This window comes from Puma concolor, chromosome B3 (genome assembly GCF_028749965.1).
Source record: "Puma concolor isolate L17-30 chromosome B3, mPumCon1.1.hap2, whole genome shotgun sequence".
Classification (NCBI taxonomy): domain Eukaryota; kingdom Metazoa; phylum Chordata; class Mammalia; order Carnivora; family Felidae; genus Puma; species Puma concolor.
In genome coordinates, this window is record NC_141672.1 from 65,335,235 (window position 1) to 65,354,323 (window position 19,089).

The 19,089-nt window shown below is 44.6% G+C and overlaps 1 protein-coding gene across 1 annotated transcript in view; it reads left to right on the forward strand.

The window, feature by feature from the left end:
* Positions 1-239: 239 nt before the first annotated feature.
* Positions 240-19,089, forward strand: part of EGLN3 (egl-9 family hypoxia inducible factor 3) — a 30,060-nt gene continuing 11,210 nt past the window's right edge. The window contains exon 1 of the mRNA XM_025919953.2: positions 240-918. Within this exon, the coding sequence (XP_025775738.1) occupies positions 562-918 (357 nt within the window). The 5' untranslated portion in view covers positions 240-561. The remainder of the gene's footprint in view (positions 919-19,089) is intronic.

A 19,089-nucleotide genomic window follows, 5' to 3' on the forward strand; every position in this document is an offset into this window, starting at 1 on the left:
AGTTGGGATCTAAGTTTGTTATGGGATTTTATGCAAAACATATGCAAATCGATAGCATTCTAAAAATTCCCTGTGTTCTCCAGCCCCTCCCTGAGTCACAAACAAGTGAGGCTGGCGCCGGGCAGTGGTAGACGGGGAGTGGGTGACTGGCCCGGGGAAGGGCTGTCCCAGAGGCGGTCCCGGGGCGGGGCCTGGGCGGGGCCGGTGACGCGCCTAGTCGGCCGGCTTGGGGGCTGGACCTCAGCCTCTCCCCGCCTGGGGCCGCGGCCGCACCGGGGGTGGCTCCGCATCTCCAAAAGGGGCCCTCCGACTCTTCGCTGGGCCAGTCCGGCGCTGGGTCGTGGAACCCCGCGCAACTCCCGCTGGTTTCTGAAGGGATCTCTCCTCCAGAGTTTCGAGCAACTTTCCCCTCTGCCTGGCGCGGCGGTGGCTCGGGGACCGTGGCCGCCGCAGGTAGCTGAACCCCGAGCCACGCTCCCCGAGCCTCGGCTGCGCGCGCGCGTAGGTCGCTCCGGGTCTCAGTGCACGCTGGGGATCCCCGAGCTCGGCTCTGCGGGCGAGATGCCCCTGGGACACATCATGAGGCTGGATCTGGAGAAGATCGCCCTGGAGTACATCGTGCCCTGTCTGCACGAGGTCGGCTTCTGTTACCTGGACAACTTCCTGGGCGAAGTGGTGGGCGACTGCGTCCTGGAGCGCGTCAAGCAGCTGCACTGCAACGGGGCCCTGCGGGACGGCCAGTTGGCGGGGCCCCGCGCCGGCGTCTCCAAGCGGCACCTGCGGGGAGACCAAATCACGTGGATCGGGGGCAATGAGGAGGGCTGCGAGGCCATCAGCTTCCTCCTGTCCCTCATTGACAGGCTTGTCCTGTACTGCGGGAGCCGGCTGGGCAAATACTACGTCAAGGAAAGGTCCAAGGTAGGACGCGCGCGGGCTCCCCGCCACCGCTGTAGCCCGCGGGGACCCGGGACATTAGGAGCCCGTTGTCTGTTGCCTTCGCGAGGCTGCAAGTGAACTTTAGTTTTTAACCAAGAAGCGAGAAGTCGGTCTGGTTCCCCCTCCCCCACACCTCCTCGGAGCGAAAAATCTACGCTGAGGACTCAGGTGTATAATTCCGACGACCTGATGTTCACTGAAATAATGGGTCTGGTGGCTCGTACAAACCGGATAAGCTGTGGGATTTTGGTCTGATTTTAATACGTGGGGGTTCTCAAAGGTCCAGATGGGGGTCAGGATATTAGGAGCATTGTGTATGATCTGAGACAGGTGTGAGTTATTGAAATTCTATGTCCACTCTAAAGTCACCTAATACTGTACTTCACCCCGTTCAGAGGGTATTCCTGCCAAAGCTCTCTTAAAGAATTCTGGAGCCGGTTGTGATTTTGCAATGTAGCCTTTCGTTTGTGGAGTTTGGCAGGTGTGATAAAAGTCTGACCTGAGAAAGAGGAAAGCTCCTCTTGACTTTTGAGTGCTGCCCTTGGCTAATTGCACCCAGGACACTATTGGATCATCTCCTTGGCTGGGAAAAGTCTCTTGGTCCTGAGCCCTACACCACCACCTTCCCTTTCCCAACTATCAATCGATGGAGAAATCCACTCAGAACTAATTAAGAGATGGGGAGAGGTAGTGAAGTACCTCTGGAAAGAAACCATGTTTTTGTTCACACCACCCAAAGTGACTCCCTGGGTGGTAATTTATCTTGGAAACATTTGCAGGTAGATTGGCAGAAATAGGGAACATGTGGCACCATGATATTGGTCCATGTACATAACTTTGGGGTAGTCCCATCTACTCAGTCTTTTCTACAAATGATAATGCGGCCATTTTCCGGTGGCAGTTCTGAGTGACTTGCACTTGAATTTGCGGACTGGTCAAGGGGCACTCAGAACTGTGGAAAACTTCACTATAACACAGAGAGGCAAAGCATGCTAGCACGGGAAGGAAGGTGCACCATTCTTTAACAATATATGCAGTATAATCTCAGTTTAAGGTTAACCTTTTGATGAAACATACCCTTATTGTCACATTTGTCTCTTAGGTGTCGGGGACACTGCTAATATAGGGCAAGTGGTGAAGACTGGAAATGTGTAGAAACGAAGGAGTTGGAGTGGGGGAAACAGAGTAGGGGAGAAGCAGATTGCTGTATGCCTGTCAAGCCAGGAGGACATGAATAGAATGTGTGAACCCACAGTTGTTAATCGGACACAAATAAAGTATATGTTAGGAGAAAATGCTGCTCTCTAAATTTTATTTTGATTTGGGGAAAATCCAGAGTTACCTGGACTGTAAAGAAGATTGACGTTCAAGTGTGTCTTTACCCTTCGTCTGTCGTTTGGGTGTGTGTTGGAAAGCTGTTTGTCTTGGTTAGCTTTGTTTTTGCAGTGACTGACCTTGCTTACCGGGCTGGGAATGGGGAGGGGGGAAGGGCTAGCCTCAGTGTCACAGAAGTGCTTGTTGCTTTAATCTGGAAGAGCAGATGGCTTCTTATCAGTTTTAAAGTTTCATTTAAACTCAGGTGCTACGAGTTTTACCTCCAGCATTCTAGGAACATACTGTGTTCTGAGGGAGGTCAGAATTAATTGGTAGAAAGACATCACTAACATATTTCAGAGTTAAGTATTTGTATTTGGCTTTGATTTGAAGGACAGTGGTTGGGTTTTAGGCTAGATTTCAGGCAAACTGAATGAAAAACACTGTGTACATCTGGATAAGGAAAAAGAAAGATCTCTAGATAAGATTCTTTAGTTATAGATTATCTTCTGGGTAGAACAGGTAACTCCTCAGTTAACCCTTTCAGAAGGTGACTGTGAATTGAAAGGAGAAATTCATCTTTTTGTCCATACCTGGATTTCCAGCTTTTCTTTGGTTGTCGTGGCACAAAACTCTTCATTCCTGTCCTTTAGAAAAATCACCTCTAGACTGGGATACTCCCTGGTCAACTGGAGCCCAATGTAAACCAGGCTTGAGCAAATTTTATTAAGAGTCAAAAAATAAAAAAGTTTGATTTGCCTGTATAAGGAATTCTCCTTAGCTTTGTGGCCTTGGGTCTCTTGTTTGATGTCCATTATTAAGGCATGGTAGAAAAACAGTCCATTAATACATGATTTATATTAGTTTCAAGTTAGTTTAACTTTCTTCTCTTCCCTCAACCGAGTGCCTTACTCTGTGCCATTTCCCAGATTAGCGATACAGACCCAGTTTCCTGCTGCATCCTCCAAGCAGGTTTTAGTAGAAACTAAATTTTTAAAAGGCACAGTTTGTACAGTTATTTTCAACATTTATTTGTAACTTTTTATTAAGGAAAATTTCAAACATGTATATAATGTGGAGAGGTTAGTATAATGAATTATGCTCCTAGGACCCATTTTCAACAATTGCCAATTTATACATTTATTTTACACCAATTTCTTTTAGATATTTCTTGGGGCTTGTCTGTTAACCCATTCATCCTAATTAAATACTTTTTTTCCCCTGGACTTTTAAAGGTCATTGAATAATGCAAGAATGCCCTTTATCTCAATGAAGCAAAAGCAAAGGCATTGGGAGTAAAATAGAGGTATATATATTGGACCTAAAATTGGAATTGTGGAAGAGTATGGAAAGAAATACTAAAAGGTTCCCCCTCCCTGACAAAAAAGTTGTCACCAGTCAGAGTTTATCTCCCTCCAGTTTGTTGGAGAAAAATCCAAGGGTGCTGGAGACCCTCTGGGGAAGCAGGTTTCCTAAAATGTGCAGCAGCATGGCGCCCCCTAACTTCAAGCATGGTCATTGCTTTCAGGCTATCGAGATTTCTTATCTATTACTCCCTTTTGGAGAATTTAGACCATATCCAACATAAATATTGGTCATAATTTGCTCCTTTTGCTTTGGCTGCCTAGATCTTGAACATGGCTGTTTTCCAGAGAACGTGTAATTTATGGAACCAAATGTTCTCCTGCTTGAAGCATCTCACTGCAGACTCACTAGTTAGTAACTTTAAGAATAAGAACTACTTTTTATTGAGCAGTTTGCCCTGTCTGGCACTGTGCTCAGCACTTTATAAACACTGTCTATCTGACTTAGTCTTCGGAACCACAATCTTCAGCACACTGAGTGATTAAATCATTTCCCCAAGGTCGCAAAGGGAGCCAGAAGAAACCATTTATTATAGGTGTTAGGGGTTTAGGCTTGAGCTCAGTAACTTTGTGGCCTTAGGTAAGTTGCTTAGTTTTCGCCAAGTGTGAAATGGGGGATAATAATACCTTAAAGCTTTTCGGGGGGAAGGAGCATTAAACAAGATAATGTACATAAAATTCTTAGAATTCCGTGCCCCCATAAATGTTACGAAGCTGTAACCTGAAGATTTAGAATTCTTTCCTTTTCTTTCTTTTTTTTTTTTTTAAGATTGAGAATTCTTACCTGGATCTTACAGAGTTTGTGTTCTTGACTATAATGCTTCTGCTTTTTGTCCTTTCATTTATCTGGCCTGCGTACACTCTGTGTGGGGTACTTTGCAGGGGGTGGGGATACAGAGGTAAACAGGCATAGACGCTGCCTCATGGAGCTTCTATGCCCATGTGCTTGTGAACGGTAGGATTCCCTAGTTCACACCTGATTAATTTGCAAGCTGAAAACAGCAAAAAGACAAAACCCAAAGACTGAAGAAGAAAGCGTGGAGTGCTGTGCTCATGTATTTGTTAACAAGGTTGGTTATTAGGATCCCTGACTGGAGTAGTTCTGGACGATGGGGTCATGGGAGGAAGTTGTACTGTGAACAGATAGATCAGTCCCGAGCCGGTCCAGACAAATGGTAATTCAGCAATAAGTTACGAATAAAAGAAAACATGTTGCAAGGTGGTGGGTTTGTTCCTCTGCTGCTGAGCAGTAGCAGTTGTGGCCCACCCTTCTCGTGATATCAGGAATGTCTTTTCCTCAAGGGGGCTTATTATCATGGTTGAAAGCTGCTTTAAATAAGAAGGGGATAAAATACTTCACAAATCAGGATATGTCTCAGGACCCTAGCGTAGGAAACACCATCAGGGTTCACAGAAGACCAGAATCACGAACTTGGAACCAGAAAGTCCTAAGGCCAGCTGGTGTATTAGTTTTTTTCTCTGGAGCTTTATGGCCTTTGTCTTTGCTCCGCTCTGGATTTCTTCCTCAATCTTCTTACCATCTTGCTTTGGCTGCTTCTCTATGCATATGGCTCAAGATGGCGGCCCCACAGCCATCTTGGAGGCCACCTCAGCCTCAGTCTGAGATCAACAGAGGCTTGACTAACATTCTGGAATCCCTGTTTTCATTCTCTGGAGTAAAGTTTGATGGTTTCACCTTGGCCCTGGGGACCTAACAGCCTGGCTTGAGGGTGGTAGTGGGGCATGTAGTATCATGTGAAACAGTGGTTATCAGGGCCCATGAAAGGTCCCGTTCTCAGAATATGGTGTTTGAGGACCAGACACGATGCATGGTGTCTCTGTAAGTAAGATCTTAAAAGTCTGCCTGTGAATAAGGTGCTTTAGGGGGGAGGAGGCATGGAGTTTGAAGCACTGGAATATCTTCTTGTAAGGATGTGAGGAATGTCTATAAAAGGTTTTGTATTTAAAAATAGCTTAGCTCCTGGAGGCAGGGTATTAATTCAAGGAAATAATTTATAAAATACAGCCTCAGTTGACAGTGAAGCAGGTTTCCCCATTGGGTGAATTCTTATCATGTTCCTGGTCCGTTTTGTTGAATGACACTTAGGAGCAAAGAAAAGACAATAGGGGCGCATGTGTGTGTGTGTTTACCTTATAATGTCTTTTGCTCAATTTTGGGCCACTGGCCCCTCCACCGCAACCTTACCTGCTTTGTGGTGAGGTGGCAAATCAGCGGGTGTCAGTTTATTTATTCACAAATCATTAAATGCCTTGTGCTGAGGTAGACCTGTGCATGGATTGACACAGGGAGGTAGAAAGTGATTACAGAACTACCTGAAGAAGTATGCTGAAAATAGAAAGTGAGGTGAGATAGTTTTGTGGGTTTTTTTTAATGTTTTTATTTTTTGAGGGACAGAGACAGACAGAGCGCTAGTTGGGGAGGGGCAGAGAGAGAGGGAGACACAGAATCTGAAGCAGGCTCCAGGCTCTGAGCTGTCAGCACAGAGCCCGACGTGGGGCTCGAACCCACAAACCATGAGATCGTGACCTGAGCCGAAGCCGGATGCTCAACCGACTGAGCCACCCAGGTGCCCTGAGAGTGGGGCGAGATAGTTGTCACTAACTTTGCTTTCCCTTTTTCTGGTTAAATAGTCCACTCATCCAGTGATTTGTCATTTTTGTTTCTCTTCTTTGGGCTTTCAGCAACTTCTCTATTTACTTAAAATGAAAAGTGACCAAAATACACTTAAAGTAAGTGGCCCCAAATACACAGAACTTTAATAATACAGGTTTTTGAGCTAACGAGGTATGAGAAATCACACCTGTGTTGTCTGTCAGTCGTTCCGCAGGTAAGGTGCTTTTATATTTGGAAAGATGAAGCCTTATACAAGCCCTGGAAGGAGGGATTGGGGCGTGTCTTGGGCCTGAGCAAAGGTGCCTTAGAGAGGGGCTCTCCTGGTTAGGCTTGCTCCATGAGTCAGGTAGACCAAGAGACAGGGTCGTTAGGTTAATTCACCTGCACCAGCACATGATTTGGGGATTTTAAATATAATTACGACTTTAAGTTAATAAACATCCTTAAGTGGAATTATGTGCATCCACCCTTAGGTGGAATTATGTGCATTTGACTTTTGGGTGTCATGAATGATTTCCCTTTCTGACCTTGCTCCGCTCAAGCCAAATTTGTAAATTCCTCCCTGTATCCTGACTCTGGCTAGAAACATTTCAAATTTGTAAATAGCACGCAGTCTTGCATATTACAACTGCATTCTGAAAACACACCATGTATGGAAGATTTCTCCGCTGAAGCTTCAAAGTGGGGTGGAGTTAACCCATAATGAGCAGAGCACATCTGAGAAGCATCGTGCACTTCCAGCATCATGCACTCCAGGATAAAACTTGGTGAACCTTGCCTGTGGGCCACGTTTGCTCAGTTTGGCAAGACTTCTGCTTCTGAATCACCTTTGTGGTCTTGGGTACAGTAAGTGACATATTGACCCAAGTCTACTGAGAACCAAGGAGCAGCTTACAGGTTAGCACTATAGAGGAGGTTATTAATTCTTTGTTAATTATTACAGCAACAGATTTGCTAATTCCTTTGTAGTATCACTTTGTAGTTGTTAACTAATATTGCTCTAAGAAATGGGTGTCATTTTTCTCTAGTGTTTGTCAAATGCTGCCGTTCTGACTGTAATGATAGCTCAGATGTCTTCTGCTGGGCAACTGCCAGGGGTGCCCAGCGGGTAGTGGAATCCAGAGGCACTGGAATTGTAAATGCGACAGACAGATCATTTTATGTTGCCAGACTAAGGAATTCGGTTTTGGCAGATTGCCAGGAGCCGTTGATTTGGCTCTGATTCAGAGCCATGTGTCTGTTTACCAAGCAAGATTAGTTAGCTTGGTTCATTATATGTACAATTTATACCCCGTTTCCAGCGATTATTTCAATCTTAAACCAACATGGGACTTGCCTTAATTTTGTGTCTTCTTTTGATAATGATTTGTGCGTTACATTCCTATTCTTGGTTTTGGTGTGCTGGTAGTGATTGAGGGTTATATTTTTCACTCCCTCCCCCAACTCAATCCCAGCCTTCCAGACATGTGGGTTTATAGTCGTATAATGCAGGCTTTCAGATCTTGTACTGGATTCCCTCATTCGGTACCTACTTACTGAGCGTCCCTCATGATCAGTGTCATGTGATTATATATAAAAAGCCAGCTTTTTATTCTGTAGGGGAGATAATAGTAATCACTGTTTCTCAAGTTCTGGAATAAAAGTGCCTGTTTCCTAGTAGATATTATTTTTCCTTCCAAAATGGGACCAAAATACTTTTCCCATGTAAAAACAGTTCCAAGATACAAAGACTCAAAGAATAGGATAGTCGTCCCGATTAGTTCTTCACTGGGAAGAAAACAAAATGAAAAACTCAATTCCAGCTGTCAATGACATCTTTTTGGTTCTACGAGGGGGGACGTGAAGTTGTTTTGAAGTATTCAGGGTACTACTCTTCTGAGCATTGTTTGGGAGTAGTAAGGACATGGCTGTTTGAAACAGACTGAGCATCTCTTGGAGTGTGCTCTGTGTTCTCGGGACGCAACACATCGAACATAGATTCTGCCTGGGCCCCTCCCTCGACGTTCCCTCCTATTTCTACCTCATCGTTCTAGTTAAACCTGAGGGACTATTACTCAGAGTTTCATGCCCCACACAGAATTGACAGTGAGTCTTTTGTGTGTCTGTGTGTGTTTGGGATGGCTTCGTTCCGCCTCATACTGTTTTGCAGGTTAATTTGAATGATGGGAGTGGATAAACAAAACCTTTTATTTTATTTATTTATTTTTTTTCTAAGATTTTGTTTTTACATCTTTACACCTATTTTGGGGGCTCACACTCAACCCCGAGACCAAGAGTCACATGCTCTGTGGACGGAGCCAGCCAGCCAGGCACCCCGAAATAGAATCTTTTTAAAACACAAAACATTGGCGGTGCTGCCTCTGTGGCGCAGTCGGTTAAGCATCCGACTTCGGCTCAGGTCATGATCTCACAGTCCGTGAGTTCGAGCCCCGCATCGGGCTTTGTGCTGACAGCTCAGAGCCTGAAGCCTGCTTCGGATTCTGTGTCTCCCTCTCTCTCTGCCCCTCCCCTGCCCCTGCTCACACTTGTGTGTGTGTGTGTGTGTGTGTGTGTGTGTCTCAAAAATAAATAAACATTAAAAAAAAATTGTTTTTTTAATTTTAAAACAAAATATTCAACACGGGCAGGAACATGCAGTAAGTATTATTGGTCAAAATTTGGCCTATTTTGTACTGTTTTGGCTTTTTGTCTTTGTTTTGTTTTAGGTTTGCTGTGGAACCTCAAGGTTTGTCTTTCTTTTTTTTCTCTTAACAAAATTTTTTTTGCTTTCATAGTAGAAATCCCTGAGGAGGGAATTATTTTCAAGCGACTGATTTTAACCATAGATCACCTGCCTTTGTTTCTCATTCTCCGTGTGATCCATTTTAATGTGATTTTGCCAGAATGTAAGTAGTGTAAAACTCAACACTAATCATGTAGTCTCCATGCATTAAAAAAAAACAACAACCATGCTCTCACCCCATTGTCCACTGTACGTGCTGTGAACTTCTTACCCTGTCATTTAAGGCCCTCCATGTGACCTCATCTGACCCCATCTGCTTAATCTCCTGCTGACCCACTACCTTCCGTCCCAGTCACTGAAATACTAGAAGCTGATTTGCCAGGCCCACTGAGCCTCCCTATTGTCTTGTGCTCTTCAGAATGCATCTTAGGTGTCTTTTCCATGAAGTTTTCCCTTCTGCAGCCTAGAACTCTGTGGGTAGCTCAGGCCAAGCCTCCCCACTACATGCACGCATACATGAATGTATTTATTTACCTACTTACTTGCTTACCCTGCCGTCCATTTACTTATAAATTCCTCAATGGCAGACACTGGTAAACTTGATATATATATAGTCTCTTACAGTTCATAGGTGTTTGACTTAATTTCATCTTCAAAAAGAACTTTGATTTCAAAGGCTGTCAGGGTGTCAAAAAAGCTATGAATATTTTGTTAGGTGAAAAAAAAAAAAAGATTTTGCAGTGTGGCCCCTAATTTCATGTCAAAGTGTTTAAATATTTTATTACGTTAATGTGCTCCGAAGGAGCATCTCAAAGAAAGGACTTTGGCTTTATAAGGTTGTTTTTTTTTTTTTTTTTTTTCTTCTCAGTTCTGAAATTTTTTTCTTGGCCCCAGGGGGTAAGGTCTCCAGGTCATACCCAGATCCTGGCAGCTCCTACCTGAGGGGTCTGGCTCAGAGAAGCAAGAACACCCAGGACCGTGAGGTTCAAGCCCTGGCTTCTGATCCTGGCTCTGGCAAGTGGTGTCTCGGGACCTCAGTTTCCACTTCTTCATGAACGAGATGGATTTTTTATTTTTATATTTTAATTTAATTTAATTGGGAGCTACCACTAGACCCTAGGATGGGTACTTTACATTTTATTTCAGTGACCTGAGCCAAAATCAAGAGTCAGACGTTCAACTGCCTGAGCCACCCAGGCACCCCTAATTTTTTTTCTTAATTGGTCATTTATCTTCTGACTTTGAAACAAGTCTGAAAACCTTGGCTGGTTTTGTGATCTTGGGCCAGTTTTCGGAACCTTACTTTCCTCCTCTAGAACATGGATACAATATTTAACTACCTCCAAGATGATAGGGAGTTAAATGAAAATTGAGACTAAATTTCCATCTGAGAGGGCAAATAGGTGCTCTCAGTGCCTCTTATTTGATTCCCGAAGAGACTCCTACCAGCAGTCACACTCCAGCGCTGACATGACAGTAATCCTCAACAATGCTACAGAGTTACAATTGGAATGTTTCCTGCCAGCTTTAGGAATCACACTGCAAAGCCTGTGCCAGAAACTGCCTGAGGAATTCTCTCACTTCCTGCTCTATGCACCGCCCCCTCCACCAACGACCACCCTCCCCAGATTCACTAGTGACAGTTGCCTCTTTACGCTTTACCTTTTTTTTTTAAAACATTTATTTATTTTTGAGACAGAGAGAGACAGAGCATGAACGGGGGGAGGGCCAGAGAGAGAGGGAGACACAGAATCTGAAGCAGGCTCCAGGCTCTGAGCTGTCAGCACAGAGCCCGACGCGGGGCTCGAACTCACGGACCGTGAGATCGTGACCTGAGCGAAGTCGGACGCTCAACCGACTGAGCCACCCAGGCGCCCCCGCTTTACCTTTTATCATCCAGGGCGAGGTGTTGCACAAAATCTGTTGGTTTTGCCACAGAACAGCCATGGTTCTCGAAGTGTGCTTGTTGGACCGGCCGCATCAGGATTACCTGGAAATCTGCTACATAAATATGAGTTTTGGGGCCTTCGCCCCGAACCTAGTGAGTCAGAAACTCATGAGTCTTCCAGGTGTTTCTCACACGTGCTAAAGTTTGAGAAGCGCTGAGTAAAGTAAGAGGAGGCCAAATAGGGGTGGTGCTATATCTTCTTATACTTTCTTAGTAAGAAAATCAAAGTTCAGACATTTGATCAGATGTGAGCTAATTCATTGCTAGAACTGAAACATACAAGCATGTGTAGTTTATTCGGGAAATTTTTGAGAAAAAGCCACCACATGTTATTAACATGTTCACACATTGTTTTTGTATTATTTGTATCAGTTACCTTAAATTTTCTAGAGCCAGAATTGGAGCGAAATTGGGAACCGATTCCCTCCTGTTCACGGTGAACGGAGGCGGAAGGAAGAGTCTTTGGGAATGAACTGCAGGGTGTTGCTTTCCCTCCTGTGTCTAACAGTCTTGCGAGAAGTGGGAGGTGAAGGCACCAGGAGGAAGGGGGAAGAATACTAGTGATCTGGGATGAGCACAGACTGGAAGCACAGATTGCCTTGATTTCGTGCTCACTCTTCTGTGCTCCCCGTGGACACCACACAGAAGTCTGAGGTGGTCCCTGGCCCTTGTCCCGTGGGAGACCTGGGAAGGCTGCGGTGAGGAGCCCTTTGGGGGTGGGGAAGGGGGCGGGGGAGGGGAACACGGACAACCGAATCCAGCTTGATGGGAATCAAAGGTGCCACCCGGAGGAGGTTGGGGACTAGCAGCTCTTTGCCTCTTCTGATTGCTTGCCTTGGAGGCCTTCGATTTCCCCGTTCAAAGTTCGAGCCTGCGTTTGGTAAGTCACGGGAGTCATCCGAGGCTCACCCTTGCTGCTTTATCGTGGAGTGGAAGCAGGCGCTCTGGAAATAAGAGCACCTGTTTTCAGTTAACAAATGTTTCCTGATATTTTAGAAGCAGTGTTTAGTGGTGGAAAGGTCACGCTTAGTTCTATAATGTTCCGTGAGTTACTTTTGGTTTCTGATTCAGTTTCTATGTTTGTAAAATGGGGCTTGTATATATATCAGGAGAACATGGGGAGAATTAAATTAATGACCCCTGTCCCCCGAATTCAGAGCCAGGCACTCCTTTATTTCTAGTCCCCTTGCCGCTCCTAAAATAGTTTATACTTTATTCTCAGAGGAGCCTTTTACTTTCTACTCCTCTAAGTTCCTCCTTCTAGATCTTACCCCTCCTCTAAGCCTCAGGTCTGTGTCCAGTGTATTCTAATTAACGTGATTTTAAGAAGTTCTGTATTCAGTGAGTTCCAGTTCACATGGAAGCAGTGGATTTGTCTCCTAAACAGGCTTTGGCCATGAGGAAGGAAAATTCATCTCATCCCTGGGATTCCTCTGAGTTTACCAGGTGCTGCTCCTTTTGCAAATACATTTTTGTATTTATGTTAAAATTTTTATAAAGATATTTTTAATTTTTTTATTTGCATTTTTGAGAAAGAGAGCTCGTGCAAGTGAGGGTGGGGAGAGAGAGAGAGAGAGAGAGAGAGAGAGAGAGTCTCTTAAGTAGGCTCCATGCTTAGCACAGAGCCTGATGTGGGGCTCAGCACACAGCCTGTCTGTCACGGCCCTGGGATCATGACCTGAGCTAAAATCGAGTTGATGTTCAACCAACTGAGCCACCCAGGAACGCCTAACATTTTTTCTTAAAAAAAAAAAAAAATTTTTTTAATGTTTACTTATTTTTGAGAGAGAGCGTGAGCGTGGGGGAAGGGGGCACAGAGTGAGAGGGAGACACAGAATCTGAAGCAGGCTCCGGGGTCTGAGCTGTCAGCACAGAGCCTGAGACGGGGCTTGAACTCACGAACCATGAGATCATGACTTGAGCCCAAGTTGGACGTTTAACTGACTGAGCCACCACCCAGGCTCCCCCTAAAATTTTTGCTTAATTGGTCATTTATCTTCTGACTTTGGAACAAGTCTGAAAACCTTGACTGGTGCTGACCTGAGCTAACAAGGAAAGGTCCTGAGAGGCTCATTTCCTCCCGTAGAACCTGGGCCTGGAAAGAGCAGCCTGGGATGACTTGGGCTAGTTGTTGAGCAGTTGCATCCTAAGTAGATGTGGGCCCTGCCAGGGCTGCTAAGTGTTTAGAATGGGAGTGAATTTGTCCTCCAGTGGGAGTAACTGAAGCAGAGACCATGTAGACCACTGGTACTTTGAGGCAAGATTCAGAGTCAGTTTCCTCGGCTCTGTGCTTTTTGTTAACCGCTGCCTACCCTCCACCACCTTGGAGCCTTGGTTCCCAGATTCCGTGCCAAGCATGCTGCTTTTTCATAGTTGGTGATTTTTTTCTTTTTTTGCATTTTACAATTTTCTATGATTGTGGAAAGAGTTATAGGCAGGGGTGAGAAGGCCTTCAAATGCCTCAGGTAGAACTGAAGATCTCTGTTCCCTCAAAAATGGATGAACTGGTTAATGTTGGACATTAAGTAAGCTGTGCAGATACAGCATGATTTGGTGACGATGGCCTCATGCTCTGCGGCCAGACTAACTGGGTTCAAAAAGGAAAGTTACCTAACCTCCTCGTGCCTCAGTTTCCTCATCTGTAAAACGGAGGTAATGATGGTTCCTGCCTTATGGGTTATTATGAGTATTGAACGAGAGATTATTCGTGGAGCTCATACAACAGTGCCAGGCACGTTGTAAGCACTATACAAATGTTTGTTCGGTAAACAGATGTGTCTACTGAATTTCGTGCGTTCTAATTCTAACTGATTTGCCATGTGTCATTTCTTTCATTGAGCAGATATATCTTCCTAGGTGCTGAAATGCACACACAAATATAAGATCTGGTTTCCTAGAAAGTTCTTTGACTTTATTTATTCCAGCATATTTGCAGTGTTCCTAGTCAATACTCTGAAAATCCAGTGGGAATTGCAGGTGAAGTGTTTTCCCGGTTTTTCTTGGCCTAACAATATTGTTCCAAGGCATTTTACATGTGTTTTGACTGGTAACTTTTTTTTTTTTTTTTGTATATTACCCATTTATAAAATCTTGTCTTACCAGTTACATTTGAGTTATCATAGATTCCCTGAAATATGTTAGGATTCATTACAGATAAGACTTTAAGGACAGCCGCATTTAATTTTCTGACAATCCTGCAACCACAGATGTTTTCAGAGACTTTAGAGAGCTGCAGGTAAAGTTTTGTTTTTCTGATAAGGCTATTTCTCACATCAAAAGAAGTTAAATATTGTGAGTCCCTACCCCCAGATCGCCTCAGGGATCACTCATGAATTTGTTTTTCTAGACAACAAAGATAACTTGTAGGTTCACCTGATAACTTTCAGGGTTAATGACTTCTACTGAGAACTTGTGAGCAGCGTGACTCAGGACAGACAGCTGCTGCTTACCTTCCCCGTAATCAGGAAACTAAATGGGATGGTATGTGTAAAGCACCACCCCAAAGTGCCACCTGGCTACATAGGTCCTCGGGGAAATGGCAGCTGTTACAATATGGGGAAAGGTATAGGAAAGGATATGGTTAAACGCCCGTCTTAATGTCCTTCACCCTGAGTCTGGCTGACTTTTGCCAATTTCATAAGTGCAAGGAAGCCCTTATTCAAAACATTTCTCTGGTGACTGGAGTAGTGCTGGGGGAGGGCTGTCCAGTGCCGGTTCCCTCCGCAGTCTGCCCTGCGGTGTGCTCGGGTGTGGGCTGGCTGCCACCCTCACGCAGCGCACGTAGCCCTGTCACTCAGCCGTCACCCTGCTGGCCCAGAGCCAGGCCTCCGGGGGGAAGGGCCGCCTTTCCAAACCCAAACAGCCTGTATTGATATGTGGATGTTCCCCGGCCTGTTTACTGTGCTTAATTGCAGAGCTCTGGCTGAATCCTCTCCAAGGAGAGGAATTAACCACAATTCAGAAAGGAATGACAATAGTTTCTTAAATTCTTGGCCTTGCAGAGTTTCAATAGCTTCTCTGGGGAAGATGATTCACTCAAGTTCATGCATGAAGTGCAGGATTCCCTGTAATAGAATCTTGATCTAGTGCAGTTAGACTTTACAAGGCTGTGAATCCCCTGTGATTTTATATAGACTTGTGTGTGTGTATACGTGTGCATATTTCTGGGGTCGGGGTGGGAGCCTAACTCTTTAATGTAAGAATCTCAAGGGGTTTTGCCGTCCGGTAAAACTGTCATCGCTGAGCCAGGAGAACTAAATCGAAGGTTCTAAAGTCTGGGTAGTTGTTGATGGTTTGAATGATCCCCACACTAGAACCGAATTCCTCGTAGAGCAGCAGAACAAGGACACTGATGGAAAGGTCTGCCTGGGTTTTCAAGTGAAGATGGTAAATTTCAGCCTTTACAGGCATGATGCTCTCACCTGACCTGAAGGGCTGGGTAGATCCACATCACCAGAGCAACCAAGAGTTGGCTATACCTTCTTACTTTTCATTTTCAGAATTACTGAAGCTGTCACATTTCAAAAAAACTAATGCACGAGGGGCATGATGATTATTGCTCTAAACTGAAGGGGAGGTTTTGTGGAGCAGTGTTCTGGGTACATAGGTTCAGGTAGAGGCATTTTTAGTGTGGGTTTAGAACAAATGAGGAAGGCAGAAGTGGTTCTCCGTGTACAAGTCGAATAACGGAAAACATTTGAATGAATAACTTGAGGTTTGTTGAAAGGTTTACTTGCCTTACAGATGTATTTGTCTGGACTGTCTGGTGTTTTGCTTCTTCTGATTTGTCTGCTCGGACAACTTTGGGAAGGGGAACATGGTAGCTTGGCCACAGCTCACGTTATTGCCCACCAAAAACATATTTCCTATTTTCCCCTCGTTTTGTTACATCGCTCTTTAACTAGAGGCACTAGGAGGAAGGAGGTAGCTAGGTTTGCTCTTAACCAATGAGATAGATAACAGGCAAGATACCGAGATAACTAGTGACAGTTTGCACAGAGTTTCCTACTTTTTTGTCTAAAGTACCTCCATTATCTACAACTAATTTCTTTAGGTCAATCTGGATGAAGTTGGAATGAATGTATAAAGATTCTAAAGCACTTTTTATGTTTATGAGCTACTCATCATCACCTGGAGAGCTTTTGTTCAGTTTCAGATACAGGATGGGACTGGCCAATAATAGTGTGAACTTTGCAGAGTGTCATTTGTTGGAAACTCTTGGAGAAAGCTTTGCACGGTTGCCTTTATCTTGTCAAGATGTTTTATGACTAGTGCACAGTGGGAAATTAAGTGACGAGAGTGGGTCCTACAAGGTACCCTTAAAGATTACTTACCCCTGAACCAGGAAGACTGAGAAAGTCTAAAGCAATAATCCCAGTTTGCTTTCTTCCTCTGGATTTAAGTGACTTGCCCTTGAAAAGGATTTTTGTGGTTCTCTCCTCTAGTCCTTGTCAGAGCCAAATGGAAAATGACATTTTGGCTTAATTTATCCTTAGCTTTTCTTTATTTCCTTCTTTCTTTCTTTCTTTTGGAACAAAACTTGCAAAGATCATGCCTCTTCCAGTTTTTCTCTCTAGCCTTCCTTATGGTATACCTAGAGCAGTTTGAAGACTTTTTTTTTAAATTTTTGCTTTTCTTTTTAAAGTTTATTTATTTCTGAGAGAGAGAGGGGGTACATGAGTCTGCTTGAGCTGGGGGACAGGCAGAGAGAGAAGGAGAGAGAATCCCAAGCAGGCTCCACACTGTCAGTGCAGAGCCTGATGCCGGACTCAGTCTCAGGACCGTGAGATCATGACCTGAACTGAAATCAAGAGTCAGACGCTTAACCGACGGAGCCACCCAGGTGGCCTCGCTTTAAAGGAGGAGTTCAGTTTAAATAGGAGTCCAGTTTTAGGGCTAGTGCCTTTGTTGCAGTGGTTAACAATCCCCTCACCACCCCCCAAATTACCAGATGGGTCCCCTTTCTCAGAGGGTGTGTTAGCCAATACAGGACATAAAATGTACAGACACGGGGCTCCTCTGCTCTCTGTCCTCATCACATGTGTATGTTAAAATATGTGCTGACCACAAACCACCCAGAAAAATAACCCTGGGAGTAGGTATAGCCTTCAACTCCTCTACCCACGGCTGACTAGAAAAATGGGCAAGTTTATTGCCTCGGTTGTTGTCACTCAACTACAAACTGGGCCCATTTCTAGCCAGAAGGTTTGAGCTATTGTGTTCTCTACTGTGGTGAGCTGCTTGGCTGTTTTTCCAAGCTGAAGAAGGTGCATGGTCTCGTGTATTTCTTCTCAAGTCTTTACACATTGAGTTCTCCATGTTGTACCGTGAGATCATAACCTGAGCCAAGGTCAAAAGTTGGATGCTCAACCAGCTGAGCCACCCAGGTGCCCCGAGTAGCTTGACCTCTTAGGAGACCGCAGACAGTGACCTCATAGTACAGCCTGATGTAGTTTTTTGTGGCCCCGATTTTACAATTGGGATAAAAGCTATTCAGGAGAGTTTATGCGCAAATCTGGTTCACTTGCTTGCATCCCTCTGAAAATCTGAAGATTTGGAAGAGGGAGCCTTCATTGCAAAGGACAGCAGATTCCCTGGCTGTAGGCAGCATAGCACACGCTCCAGACTTCTGACACATATATGCCTGATTGGCTTCAATCATTTATGTTACTTGGAAGCGCCAGAAGCTATTTGAGTTAGCCAGTCCTGGATTTGAAGCTACAAAACGCTTAAGTAGAATTGGATCCCTGAAGAAGAGGTAGATACTCAGAAGCCCCAGTTGAGGGGAAGACAACTGTGCATGCCATCAACTTTAAAAATAGCTAAAGGGGAGCCTGGGTGACTCAGTCGTTTAAGCATCTGACTTCTGTTCAGGTCATGATCTCATGGTTCGTGGGTTCGAGCCCTGCATCAGGTCTGTGCTGACAGCTCAGAGCCTGGAACCTGCTTCAGATTCTGTGTCTCTGCCTCTCTCTGCCCCTCTCCTGCTCGTGCTCTCTCTCTCTCTCTCTCTCTCTCTCTCAAAAATAAATAAACATTAAAAGAATTAAAAATAGCTAAAGAAGCAGCGTTTAGTGTATGCCAGGCCTTGTGCTAGCATTTTACATGGATTAACTCCTTTAATCCTCATAAGCCAATTTGACAGATGAGAAAACTGAGGCATGAAGAGGTTAAGCACAGGTTATCCTGTACTTAGGTGGCATTTTATTCAAAGTATGCTGTGCTTAAGACCATTCATAATTCAAAACAAATCCTTACAAAGACTGACTGGTATTTCTGCCTGCTAGTTAGGGGGGGGTCTAGCAGTGGACCAAAATACCAATATAAAGGTCACTCAGCCAGGTAGCTTTGAATTTATGCTATTCTTGCCAATTTTTTTAAAAAACGGATTCACATCTATTGCAAATTTTACAAATAAAATGAGCTGATTAATATTTTAATTTGTGAAGTTAAAATTACATAAAAGGCCCCTTTATTACTTAAGATCAAGTCAGACTGGCGAATCGGACTTCAAAGTCATGAGCAATGTGAAATATGTTTCCATAAAAATCTAGGCCATTGGTTGTTATTAGAAAAGTGATGAGTCTTACTGGAGGCTAGATGGGGCAGACGCACCCCCTTCCCACCTGTGGGTCTAAAATGATCATCATTGCTGAGTGGACAGTGGGTGTTGATGATGGCACTTTTTGAAAATGGTTTATACGTACAATCAAGCTGTGGCTGATTTCAGTCAAGAGTGTTCTGTGTAGGCATCAGAATGGAAATCTTTGACTTTCAGTTTTCAACGTTGCCTTTTGGATTGATGAGATACGGCTTTTTATGAAGCCAGCTCAACGATAACTCCCAAGAGAACCACTGTTCTCTTTTCTGCCCGGGGGATTCGGGGACCAGATTTTGTCACTTGGATTTGGCTATTAAAGTTCTGTGTATCTGTGTGCATCTTCAAAGAATGCATACACAGTTCCTGCCTGAACATGGCCGCCTAGATGGCTAGAGCACTTATCTCTGGTCTAGAGCCAGCTTGGGTGGGGTTCACCCCTCTGCTCATTTCCTTTTGCTACAGAGCTCTGGAAAGGCCTCCTGGAGTGGTTGGGGGCTGGGGGGGGGGCACAGTGGGGTCAGAGGAAGGAATGGTAAGTGCATAAGGGGACATGTGGGTTTATTTACACAT